Source organism: Hydra vulgaris, chromosome 08, assembly GCF_038396675.1.
Source record: "Hydra vulgaris chromosome 08, alternate assembly HydraT2T_AEP".
Taxonomy (NCBI): Eukaryota; Metazoa; Cnidaria; class Hydrozoa; order Anthoathecata; family Hydridae; genus Hydra; species Hydra vulgaris.
Window position 1 is genome coordinate 47840933 of NC_088927.1, and position 14284 is coordinate 47855216.

At 27.0% G+C, this 14284-nt stretch overlaps 2 protein-coding genes across 3 annotated transcripts in view; one reads left to right on the forward strand and one right to left on the reverse strand.

Moving 5' to 3' along the window:
* Positions 1-662: 662 nt before the first annotated feature.
* On the forward strand, positions 663-2585 carry LOC136083379 (52 kDa repressor of the inhibitor of the protein kinase-like). Its single transcript, XM_065802774.1, has one exon. It carries the CDS (start codon positions 663-665, stop codon positions 2583-2585), a length of 1923 nt encoding a protein of 640 aa, XP_065658846.1.
* Positions 2586-9618: 7033 nt separating this feature from the next.
* The window catches only part of LOC136083911 (meiosis regulator and mRNA stability factor 1-like), a 49132-nt gene continuing 44466 nt past the window's right edge, over positions 9619-14284 (reverse strand). Inside the window, exons 22-26 of one of the 2 annotated variants that reach the window (XM_065803840.1) lie at positions 14148-14165; positions 13769-13822; positions 12543-12560; positions 12021-12074; positions 9619-10208 (exon numbers count right to left, since the gene is read on the reverse strand). In XM_065803840.1, the coding sequence (XP_065659912.1) occupies positions 9703-10208; positions 12021-12074; positions 12543-12560; positions 13769-13822; positions 14148-14165 (650 nt within the window). In that variant the 3' untranslated portion in view covers positions 9619-9702. The remainder of the gene's footprint in view (positions 10209-12020; positions 12075-12542; positions 12561-13768; positions 13823-14147; positions 14166-14284) is intronic. The other variant, XM_065803841.1, reaches the window with a different exon arrangement.

Below are 14284 nucleotides of genomic sequence, written 5' to 3' on the forward strand. Positions count from 1 at the left end.
TACGATGATGTTCAAATGCTTTTGTATTAAAAAATTGTTAAGTGTCTTTGCTTTTGTAAAAATAGTGCACCTGCGACTCAGCTTTGAATAATTAAGTTTATTTTTGTGCAAATTCCACTGATTATTTTTCATTCGCTCGGTATTAAAATTATAACATATTAAATAAAATTTATATAAATTTTATTTCTATATAGGTTTAACGATGATGTCAAAAAAGAAAATTAGCAGAACAAAAGCAAGACGCAATAAAAAAATGTAAAACATTAACCAACTTCTTTTCAATCCAATCCCAGATCGACGAAACATCTTCAGCTCAAATTAAAGATAAAAATAATGATCAAAATGTTTCAATATTTGAATCATCAGAAATTCAAACATCCCCATACATCGTTGAACTGCCCTCCGAAGATAATTTTTGTGATTTGGGCACATGGCCGGATATATTAAATAGGGATTTCATTAATTTTTGTTTAACCAAAGATACGACATATTTTCAAAATAAGGGTTTCCATAAACGTGATTATGCAGCTTCGTGCAGAATTTCAAAAACATAAAATCGATATTTTTCCGAAGAACTATTTAAAAAACGGCTTAAAAATGCACAGCCAGTGTCAAGAAATTGGATATGTTATTCGAAAAGCACAGGAAACATATATTGTTTAATGTGCAAATTATTTTCTATAAATGTACAAGCATTTTCCAAAGGGTTCTCTGATTGGAAACATGGAGAGAAATATGTCATACTCCACGAAAATTCTACGCCGCACAAGAACGCCGTTATAAATTGGACTACGCGAAAAGAAAGGAAAAATACAATCGATAAACAATTAATGCAAGAATTAGAGCAGGAATCAGATAAATTTTATAAAATTTTGAAGCGTGTTGTTGCTGTTGTTAAGTTTTTGAGTGAACGAGGTTTAGCATTTCGTGGTCACAATGAAACATTTAGTGGTCCAAATAATGGCAATTTTATGGGCTGTTTGGAATTGATTGCTGAATTTGATCCGTTTCTTAAAGAGCACATGCAGAAATGTTCAGGAAAAAAACACTCTGTTTCTTACCTAACCAAAACTGTGTATGAAGAAATTATTACATTAATGGCAAAAAAAGTAACAAAAACAATTATAGAGGAAGTCAATTCGACAAAATATTATTCGATTGTTGTTGATTCAACCCCGGATGTGGCGCATGTTGATCAACTCGCTATTATACTAAGATATTGCTATCAAGGTGATGTATTCAAGCGATTTTTAACAATTACCCCAATCACTTCACATACTGGAAAATCTCTACTAAATGTAGTCAAAACAATATTAGATACAAATAATTTGTCCATCAAAAATTGTCGCGGCCAATCATACGACAATGCCGCCAACATGTCAGGCCAATATAACGGCTTAAGGGAACTACTGCAGAGAGAAAATCAGTTGGCAGTATATACACCGTGTGCAGCACATAATTTAAATCTGATAGGGATAGAAGTTGCAAAAGTTGTGCATGAAGTTGTAATATTTTTCGGTACAATTCAGCAATTATTTGTGTTTTTTTTAAGTTCTACTAAAAAATGGAATGCAATTACCGACGCTTTAAAATTAAATGAGAAAACGCACACCCTAAAAAATTTAGGCAAAACCAGATGGTGCAGCCATTATGAAGCTGTTAAAGCTTTAAAAAATAATTATGAAGAAATTTTAATGGTTTTAAAATCAATTGCAAACGATGACCAAGAAAAAATGGACCAAAGAGAAGAAGCGAAGACATTATTTTCAAAAATGACTTCATTGGAAAATGGAATTTTGGTTAATTTTTGGGAACAAGTTCTGGAAAGAATTAATAAAGTAAATAAAAAATTACAGACAGCCGGACTAGATTTGTTAGACGCTTCCACTCTTCTTTCATCACTTGAAGGATTCATTAAAGAAAAAAGAAACAATATCAACACCGAATTGACCCAATACGAGATATTAGCAAAAACTTTGACTAATTACCTTAGTTCGGAATATAAAGATAAAAGAAAAAGAATACTAAGATACTCAGACGGTACAACAGGGTGTGGGAGCAACTTAACAGGTAAAAACAAATTTAAAATTGAAATCTTAAATGTCGTTTTGGACAAATTTCAAAATGAATTTCAAAAAAGAAAAAAAATATACAAGGAAAATTCTGAGTCCAGTATGCAGAATGCATGTAAGTTTTATAAAGAGGATATTGAAGATTTTGCCACGCTGAAAAACGAATGCATTCATTTTAAAGAATATATTAACATAATTGTAGTTAACGAGCAAAGCCAAATTAATTGTGCTGAAATTTTAAAAATAATTTATGACAAACACCTTATCGATACTTTTCCGAATTTGTACACAGTAATGAATATTTTCCTTACAATGCCTATAACCAATTGTGAAGCAGAAAGATCATTTTCCAGAATGAGCTATATTAAAAATAAGCAAAGAAATACAATGAGTGATGACAGATTGGCTGATTTAATGCTTCTATCCATAGAACATAAAATTACAAAGTCATTAAACTACGATGAGGTTATAAAGGAATATGCCCTAATAAAGGTTCGAAAACTGCGTCATTAAAAATCTTAAAATTAAATAACTTGTTTTTGTTATGAATTTATTATGTTTAAATATTTACGATATTTGTGATTGTTAGGGAATAGGAATAATAATAATAAAAACAATTAATCTTTAATATTGTCTTTCATTTTATTTAAATAATGAACCGAAAATCAATTAATCGCATAATCAATTAAAAATCTTTATTCGTGAAGGGCTAGGGCCCCTTGCTATTTTTAAGCCCTGGGCCGCCAAAAAGCTAGATCCGCCACTGGGTAAAGAGATTTTAGTTTTGAACATACTTTATGGATGATCCCTTACTTTGTAAATGTAATTTTAACTAATATTTAAAGAAAAAAAAACACTGCCTAGATTTAGTTGCATGATTTTAAATTATTGCGTTATACCGTGGGCGCCCACGTTCACAATCGAGTAAAACATCTTTGTAAATTTGTATTAAAAAAATTAAAAATAATTTTTTAAAAATGGTATATGTATAAGGTGGTATTTAAGGTGGTATATGTAAAAGGTGGTATTTCTTTAATAAAATTAAATTTGTTTTTAAATGTAGGTTACTCATTAAATCATTTTTTTAAGCTAATCTTTAATCTTTAATTGCTCAAGCTACCATCCACAGGTTGTAGCAAAAATTTCTAAGAAAAAAGACAAATAAGTTGAATGTGATGGTGTGGTTATTTTCGGTAGATGATAGAATCAAAAACTTACTTCGACGTTTAAAGTTTTGTGTGAATTAATGATCGGAATATAACAAAATAAGTCGATATATGTCGATACTAGTCGATGTATAAAATACAATATAAAATAAATCAATGTATGTCGTTATTAGTGTCAGTCAATGTATGTACACTACCTGCATGTTTTAACTATAATAAACAATAATTTATAAACCACATAACTTTTTATTAACAACAATCATAAGCAATACACGTAAAACTAGAACCAAATACTTTAAAATACAAAAACATGTGCTCACGAGAAATCGATCCCGCGTCGCCGGGCGACAAACTTTAGTTACCTCAAGGCTACACATTACATTTTCATTACGAAGTAAACTATATATACTTGTTTTTTTACGATACGCAATTATTTAAAACAACGATTTATTATTGGGTCATCAAATTACACAAAATTTCAAACTTCGTATTAGGTTTTTGATTTTATTATCTACCGTTATTTTCATGATTTTTGAATTCATCTCTATATTATTAAACATAAAATCTTAAATAAATTTTTCCACTCGAATCCTAATGAATGGGGATAAAAATTAAAAACTGGTTGCCTTTTTCCGATTTACTAATATATGTTCTTGCATAAAAAATGTATGTCAGCATGCAGTGGCTGTCATGGTCAAGATTGCAGTAACAAAACGTAGGGTTTTTCCTTTTTCATTTTAATATGTATTCTTTTTTACCAAACCGTTTGATTAGGAAAGTAAATTTGCGGGATTTTTGTTGGTAAAATTATTTTGCATTTTCGGGATTTAGAAATTAAAGAAGTGCCAAATGATGAAATTGAAAACGAGATAAACTTATTTGAAGATTTTTATTGAGATGGAGGGGAGATGCTTATCTGGCATTGCGTTTCTAGAAAATTTAGATAAAAATATTTTTTTATTATTATTACTAGTTTTTCTTATTTTTATGATGCTCTGCGTAACTTTATGCACACAATTTATAATTGGTCTGGTTTTAGATAAAGTTGTAAATGAAATTTACTAATGCTAATTTTTTACATAAATTAAAGTCCACAAAATCAATCCCTAGATATTTCCTTTAATTTCGAGCGTCAAAAGTTTCTACTTTTTTATTTTGGTTTATTTAGCATGCTTCTTTAGTACTTAAAAAACATTTTAAAGGGGAAAACCACTCTAAAAATTATTTTCAAAAGTAAAGCATTTACGAAGTTATTACATGTTCCAAATAGAAGTACACAAAATGTTAAGAAGGTTTATCATAAAAAATGGCACTTTTTGCCATAACAAGTTGCTAACTAAGGAAAAATTTCAAATTAGATTCCTCACCCTGGCAAAGATTGCAGTTAATTAGAATTTTCAACTTATAGTAGAAAGATAGATCTATGCAATAAGCAGACAGTTTTTGCAAACAACTTTTCTGTTAGGTGGTAGGCCTGTTTAATTATGGCAAACACTTTAGGCTCAAAAATGATAAATGTTTTCTTTAATTTAAAAAATGTTTTTAAAAAGTTGCTACATGAAATAAACTTGCTAAGGCTGAAGATCTCATACCCTCAAGGTTGCCACAATTTTGAATAATGCAAATACCAAAATAATTTTGCAATTGATCAATAATGCTGCGGTCATCCCGTTGTGTGAACAATGAGGTGTATATCCCCTTTTTTACCTTTTTCTACCAATAGAAACTCCAGTATATACTATCTTATTAGGAGATTTGCCTTCCCTGAGTTCTTTTAATGCTTGGTTCATAGTTTCATTAGCAACTGAATTCTTCTAATGCTTCGTTCGTAGTTTCACTACGCTGCGGTTATCAATATCTGAACAATAACATTATAGCTTTTATTGCATAATCCTTTTGGAATATTCATAAGAGTGGTAAACCGATGTAGACCAACTTGGCTTTGACCAAGTGTTCTCATGGCATACACTAATCTTAAAAAAAAAAAAATACTCAAATGCTCGCACAATTGTTTCAATTGGATACTTTTTTCCCCCAATACATGTTTTATTAATTGACAAAATTTGTTGATATACAACTTCTTTTTGGGGTGTTATTTCACAACAATTTAAAAAGTTTAATGCTTCTTGGATATGAGAAAATTTGTTCCTAATATAAACTCGGTTAGATGATAAAGCCATAACACTAATTTTCATAACACTAACTCCACAATGAAATACTTCAAAGTGAGATCTTTATATATGCAAAGAAGAAATCTAGCAATAGCACTTTCCTTTAAAAAGTCTGAAGACTGAATATATAATATATCAATGCATAAATAATTAATAATAGCAAAATAAAATTTATTAGTTTTTAACTTTTTCTATAAAACATTATTACTTTTTATTTTTCTTGTGAATTAAATATTGCTAACTCGTCCTCCTCGGCGTTTTTTTTATTGATATTGATAGAGAATTTTATGCTGATTAAGAATCGCATAAAAACATAGGTCTGAAAAATTAACAAAAAGTGCTCTAATTCGCTGTTGAAGTTTTAAAAATTACACTAAAAAACTCTAATATTCGCAATTTTTTAAAACGTTTTACATCAAAATTTACATGTTTAAATCAATTGTTTAGATTGATTTAAAATTATCTTTTTTAATCTTAAATCTTTTTTAAATAACGCAACCCAGTTTTTATAGTCTTCAAAATTAAATAATATTTAAATTAAATTAAATGTTTTTATTGATATATTTTATATATTTTTAATTAATTTTTTAAAAATTAATTTAAGATTTTGCTTTTTAAATGTACATAAATCGACTGACAAATAGGGATTGGCGCAATTAAATGTACATGCATCGACTGAAAAATAGGGATTGGCGCAATTGAATGCACAACTAAATGCACATACCTCGACTGACAAATAGGGATTGGTGTAATTAAAAGTACATGATTTGAGACAGGGTTAGGGCAAGAGATAAATCAGAAAATGATGCTCTCAGTATTTTTTAACAGTTTTGCTTTACACTTTTGATAGAAACCAGGCTTTTTAAAATTCATTGTTGAAAAGAATTTAATTTATAACCGAGTATGAAAAAGTGGTGAATATTAGCGTTTTTTAGTGTAATTTTTTAAACTTCAACTGCGATTTAGAGCACTTTTTGTTGGTTTTCAGACCTATTTTTTTATACGATTCTTAATCAGCATAAAATTCTCTATCATATTTAGCAATGAAAAAAAAAAAAAAAGGGGGGGGGGGGAGAATCTGCAGTAGCGCCTCCTTTTCTTGCCAGCGAAGACTATTAGGACTTTTTGACATTTTTCTAAGTGGCATGGGTACAGAAGGAACTAAGCTTGGCTTTATACAATCAAATACTGACGGAGCATCACTAGGTCTCTGCTTTCTATAATCAGTTACAGTTGAATAATTTTTCGGCCAATGTCTTTCACATACTACGGTGTTATTAGTATCAGGAACATTATCTCTTGGTATTATTTACAATCCAACGTTTTCGTTCTTCAATGTTTCTCGGAAGTCTAAATGTTTTAACTCTATTCTGAGGATTATAATTGCCATTGCAATTTGTTACACAACATCGACGAACCATTTTTTAAATACTAAATTAAATCCTTTGCTTAATCCTTCACCTCTCAACTAACTTTTTTTTTTTTAATTTGGAAGTTAGTTAAAATGGTTACGGGTGTTTGGTTATTGTAAATTTTATGAAAATATCAAATTTATGCATATATATATATAAATATATATATATATATATATATATATATATATATATATAAATATATTCAACTTAAATTAATTTTATTAAACAAAATTTTGAATGAAAATTATTTTGTTAATTTTATAATAATTATTTATTGTTTTATAATTATTATTGTTACAAAAAAAACCACGCCCGTATTTATTTTGTAGAACTGCTTGTTAGTTTTAAAATATAAAACTTGCCTCCAGTTTTTTACGCAAGCCGTGCGTTGGCAAGGCTTGTTATATAGTAAGTCATGAGCATAACTGATTTTTTTTTTTAAGTCAACACTCTTGCTAGAATAATGCTTTCATGACCAAACGCAAAATGTAAATGAGTGTTTAAATGGAATTATTTAGACACGCTGTCCCAAATCAATTTATTGTAGCAGAAAAGTACTTACAACTGATGTGTGTTTTGCCATTATAAGTTTCAATAATGGTATTAATGCAGGGTTCCCACTCCTCCTTAAAAGTCCTTAAGTAACCTTAAAAGAAATTAAAATATGACTGCTCTCCCTAATATCTCCTTATAATAACCCTCGGTTTTAATGGTGGAAACCTTGTAATGATATTGGAAATGTTTTCGATTGTTTGAATTTTACACATAAAAGTTTTTTTTTTTGAAAAAAATGCATTAAAAAATGGCCATAATAGAATTTTAAGTCATTGTAAATAATCATCTAATATTTTAAAAACACAGAGAAAAGTAGAAAACAGCGACTTTTTTTTATTGCATCAATAATTATGTTTTTATACATGCTTAACAAGGTATCGTAAATATTTCCTAAATGAATCCAACAGAGCTTTAAAATCCTTTATTCTACTAGTTATCCCACCTAGTGTCATTCAATAGTTTCAAATTAAAAACCAAAAAAAAAGTGTTTTCCTCAGAAAGACAGATCACAAATAATTTTAAATATAAATTACCCGTTGATTTTGACTGAAGAAAAAAAGCATCAAGTATACATTTAGAGTATACACAATTAAAGTTTATGAAAAAATGCCTATTAAAACAGAATGTACTATGGGCATTTATTTCATTTATTATAGATAATAAATGAATTAAATAAATATTATCCTGGTCATGATTTCACAAAATAGGTTTAGGGGTAATAAAAAGTTTTTATTCACAAATTGAATACTATCGATACAAAGGATAAAAACATACATAAAAATTTACATGTTTTCTACGTTAACCTTTATTATTAGTTTTACTAATAAAAAAAGGTTCTGTTTTTTTAAAACAATATCATTGTTTACTATCTTTTTAAATAACGATTGACACCTTTAAAAATGAAGAATCAAAAAACTTGTATAACCAATACTTTCAAACCGTTCGTTTTTTTTATGAAAATTTAAAAAGAAAAAACAAAATCTATTTACTGATTTCAATTGATTACTTCTCACATATATCTTTTGAGTTATACTATTTTGTAATTACCTGGTTTGTACTAATTTATTTGTTATTACAGTTTATATTTAAATTATCATTTTCTTGTACAAATTAGATTATATATAATATTATAGTATAAAAAAACAAAATAGAAAAATGTAAAAAATAATACACAAACCAAAAAAATACAATTTACATTTATCTTTTAAAATATATGCAAAGACGAATTTGTGACGATAAATGCACTAATGATGTATTATAAAAATTCATCCATTACATGCGATGAATACAACACCTCTATAGATTGTATAGGTTAAAACCTGATGCAACCGACGTATGTATACGTTAAAACCTGATGCACACGACATAATTAAGCCAGATGCATACGACATATGAATATGTACAACACTTTATGCTTTAAGCATATTACCTGTATACGTATAACGTATACTTATGAGTTATGAATAAGAAAAGCATGCATATGACCTAATATGTGCATTAAACGAAAGACATGCACATTTATGACGTAATGTCGTTGTTTGCGCATCTATTATATCTATATATTAATCAAATTGTCTAATTCTATATATGTACTGCACACTCAATCAATATATATATATATATATATATATATATATATATATATATATATATATATATGCCTTTCATTGTAAGAATGAAAAATACAAATGCACTTTTCGAAAATATCATATTTCTTTCTGGAATCAAGGCAAATATACTCATGAACCAGTAAACATGAAAATGCATATAAGCCAGTAAAAACAACCATGAAAAAGCTGATTTCAATTACCATGAAGAAAGGCATGCGTATGTTTCAGTAATCATAGCAAAAACATTTTTGTTTCTGTAACGATGGTTACAAGTACTAAATATTTACCTGTTTCTGAAAATCATAGAATATGTATACGACTACTTCTGCATTCAAAATAAAATCCTAATACCATTCAAAATAAGATTTTACTTTCATTTTATTCTAATATCCTTTATCAACAATACAAGAAAAAAGAATAAAAAGTAAATAACATCATCTTATATGCGTCAGGTCAATATACACAACTCATTTGCATTTTGACATCTCATGTGTCTCTGGTCAACATACATCATTAATTTGCATTTACACAACATCTCATTTGTGCCTGGAAAATATAAAAGAAAACAGACTTGTTTTCTTCTGTTTCTTCTGAATTCACTACATAGAAAATAAAATATGATCATAAGGTAAAACTTAATGCAATGCGATACGAACTAAAATAAATGGATAATTCAAGAGTTAACAAGAAACAGAATAAAAACAGAAAAATATTCAAAATTTAGAAAAATTTGCAGCAAGTTTTGGACGCACAGAGATCTTTTCAGATGTATTTAATCCATTTGAATTTTGGGTCTTTTGCAATTCTCCAGCAACACTCGTACTCGTAGAACTTGATAAACAAGAATAATGATTAAAAGATTGAAAACTTTCACTTTCAACTTCACTTTCACTTTCAACAAAGTTGTTCGCAATTTTTTCAATGGGTGTTTCATGACTAAAAACATCTGCCAAATCGTTTACTTGGTGAGAATGCAAAGATTTAACTGAATCAGCTTTTCCAAAATCGTCTGAACCACCATTATTAATGTTTTGATTGTCTTCGAATTCTGTAAAAGAAATCAAATCGTATACAACGTTTTGACTGAGCTCAGGTTCAAGAACTGAATCTGAGAGATTCGGATTGGGTTCCATCCACCACTCCAATGGATTAGCAAGTTCATTCTCCATTAGATCTGATAAGACATCAGCCTTGCCATCGTCATCAAACGCCAGAAGATCTTAAAATAAAAGTGACGTCAATTTGAAGTAGTTATTTAATATAAATAATAAAATATAAAGTTATGTTTTAAATAAAAAGCATTTAAGTCTCAGGGGTTTGGTTCTTGCCACAATTTAATCAGCTCCTTTGAGATTCAGCCAATCAGATTGCTACAATGTTTGTGATGACACAAACATTATTAACTATTCGGTGTAGTTAAGGCGATTTACAAATTATTCAAATTCTTTTATTTGAAATTAGCATGATTTTATCAGCGAATTATGTCGAAACAAGAGCTTCAGATGCTATAATTTTTTTAGCTTCAGGTTTTTTTAATATTTAAAGAAACTTTTATTTTTTTTAATATAATTTTCAAAACTTTTTTACTGCTCCTAATAGTGAATCTAAAGTACAAAATTTTGGAGTCTTTCTATCACTTTTGCTCATCGGCGTTAACATGAACTTAGTTAAACACTTTTGAAAAAAGTACTTTAACCCACTATAGATCCTAGTTCTATTCGGTTCTTACGTATATTAACTTATATAACTTTAATAATATACTTCTATCAATTTTCACAAAAAATACTAGAACTTGACCAGAGCTTATATTTAAGAAAATTGCCAATAAACTATCAGAACAGATCATATTATTAAACTATGATGATCATTTCAATAAAAAGCTAGGAGCTAAGATCGGAATGAAAATATCTTAAAAATGGTCCGATTAAAAAGTTTGTTATTATGGCTAAATAGAGAGTAACAATTAAGTTCGGTAAGTAGAAAATATTTGCTTACAAAAAATGACGACTTTAAGCTGCATTAAAGAAAATAGAAAAAGCTAAAAAAATGACTCCCTCAAAAAATATTATAAAATCTTTAGCGCGTAAGAAAAATGTTACAGCAAACATTTTTAGAACTGCATAAAATATTGCAAAACAATATTTACGAAATCCTGAAACTGAAAGTCTTTCTTAAGTATTATTTTTGTCTTTATAAGAATCAATTTTTTCAAAATTCAAGTTTTAAAATAAAATTGCTTCAGAGTTAGTTCATTCACCTAATACCTGCAATTTCTGTAAATATGTCTATACGCATTTTACTTTTTAGAACCAGTTTAATGCCCGTTGGTATAGAAATGCATTAACATACTTAAAACGGCACCCTACATTAGCTTTTCAATTGCTAAAACTAGTGTAGGGGCTGTGGCAATGCTGTAATTGCTAATTTGTGGGAAAGATCTATTGCTACATTTTTGACAAAAAGCACTGTATATCTATCTATATATATACATATATATATATATATATATTTACATATATATATATTTATTATAAACGCATATATACTTATATATATGAACACAAACACAAACACACACACACACATATATATATATATATATATATACACACATATATATGTATAAACATATGTTTAGTACCGAACCTAATTCTTAGGGCTGATAAATATTAAAAAATTTATAATATAATAAAAAATGTTTAAATATAACCTAAACAAAAAAAAACAATGCTAACATAACATGGATGTTTTTTTCAAACGTCCATGTTATGTAAACATGGGTTCACTTTGTTATACCTGGTCGTAAAGGTGTTTACGCTTTTTTTAATCATTAACTTTTTTTCTTATAAAAAGTTTTGCTGGTCAGTTTTTTTAATGCATTTACAAATCATTCAGAATAGAACAAAAGGAATTAAAATTTTTGTATTTCCTACCTCAAAATTTCCTCCATTCAGAATAGCACGAAAGTAAATTATTTTTATATAAAAGTTCAATAGATAATAGTTTAAAAACATAAAAACTAATTGTTTACCTTCAGAATTGACATCAAATTTGAGTTGATCTAATTGCAAGTTTTTGTCGATATCTGCAATAAAGAGAAATAATAAAACATAAATTCATAGTATAAGCAAAATTGAATATCAATTATTTTTTTACAGTTTATATATAAATTGTAAAACTTTATCAAAAATTAGTTTACAAAAGATTTTTGCTTTATATTAAGAATTTTTAAGTAAAATATAGTTAAATATGGTTTATAATATAGAAATAAAGAGTTTATTTGGATAGGATTTTTAAAACCTTTTATTTGAACTTAATTTCTCATTTGTATTTATTTGCACTTAAATGAAAAAAAAAAAGTTGAATGCTAATTGAAGATTTAAAATTATATAACACCAATTGAAGATTCCTAGTTTTATAACACCACTAAAAGACATAAAATTATATAACATCTCTTGGAAACTCAAAATTAAAAAAAATATTTAAATTTACATTAAATATTCGAGCAACCTTTATAATAATATAGTAACCCAAGTATAAATTATATACATACCCACATCTTCATCTGAATCTAAAAAAATATTTTTAGAAGCAAATTAGTATCTTTATTAATAATAGTTTGATGTTTACATAAATAATAATAAAAATAATAATAATAATATATATATATATATATATATATATATATATATATATATATTTATGATACCAAACTAATATTTAGCCGAATATCAATTCCACAACCATTTGCGTTTCTAAGAAACTCTATTGTTCATGTACAATGTTTGATTTTTTAGAACACAAACTTTAAGCTATTGGCGACAGTAATATAAAGATAAATTAAACAAAATAACACAAAGCCAAATTATATAACACCAATTGAAGATTCCTAGTTTTATAACACCACTTAAAGACATAAAATTATATAACATCTCTTGAAAACTCAAAATTAAAAAAAATATTTAAATTTACAGTAATATAAAGATAAATTAAACAAAATAACACAAAGCCAAGTATGAAAAGAATCACTAGTTTCTTCTCGGTTCAGAGAAAGTATTTGCTCACAAAAAACAGGGACTTTAAGCTGCATTAAAGAAAATAGAAAAAGCTAAAAAAAAAGACTCTTTCATAAAATATTTTAAAATCTTTAGCGTGTAAGAAAAATGTTACAGCAAACATTTTTAGAACTGCATAAAATATTGCAAAACAAAATTTACGAGTTCCTGAAACTGAAAGTCTTTTTCAAGTATTATTTTTGTCTTTATAAGAATCAGTTTTTTTCAAAATTCAAGTTTTAAAATAAAATTGCTTCAGAGTTGGTTCATTCACCTAATACCTGCAATTTCTGTAAATTTGTTCGCGTTTTACTTTTTTGAACCAGTTTAATGTCTGTTGGTATAATGAGGTATAACTCTTCCTAATGATCCAGCAATGGTGAAACTTAAAGTTGAAGAAAAAAGTTAGACAAGTGTTTTTTAATAATTTTTTTTTTAATGTTTTTTTCAAACGTCCATGTTATGTAAACATGGGTTCACTTTGTTATACCTGGTAGTAAAGGTGTTTACGCTTTTTTTATTTATTAACTTTTTTTCTTATAAGAAGTTTTGCTGCTCAGTTTTTTAATGTATTTACAAATCATTCAGAAGAGAACAAAAAGAATTTAAATTTTTGTATTTCCTACCTCAGAATTTCCTTCATTCAGAATAGCACGAAAGTAAAATATTTTTATACAAAAATTCAATAGATAATGGTTTAAAAACATAAAAACTAATTGTTTACCTTCAGAATTGACATCAAATTTGAGTTGATCTAATTGCATGTTTTTATCGACATCTGCAATAAAAAAAGAACTTAAAAAAATAAGAGAAATAATAAAACATAAATTCATACTCTAAGCAAAATTAAATATTAATTAATTTTTTAACATTTTATATAAAAATTTTGCACTTATATGAAAAAAAAAAGTTGAATGTTAATTGAAGATTTAAAATTATATAACACAAATTGAAGGTTCCTAGTTTTATAACACCACTTAAAGACATAAAATTATATAACATCTATTGAAAACTCAAAATTAAAAAAAATATTTAAATTTACATTAAATATTCGAGCAACCTTTATAATAATATAGTAACCCAAGTATAAATTATATACATACCCACATCATCATCTGAATCTAAAAAAAAAATTTTAGAAGCAAATTAGTATCTTTATTAATAATAGTTTGATGTTTACAAAAATAATAAAAAAAATAATTATATATAAATAAATATATATATATATATATATATATAT

Excerpts from the sequence above, each read along its gene's own strand:
- LOC136083379 (XM_065802774.1), top strand. The coding sequence starts at position 663 with ATGTGCAAATTATTTTCTATAAATGTACAAGCATTTTCCAAAGGGTTC.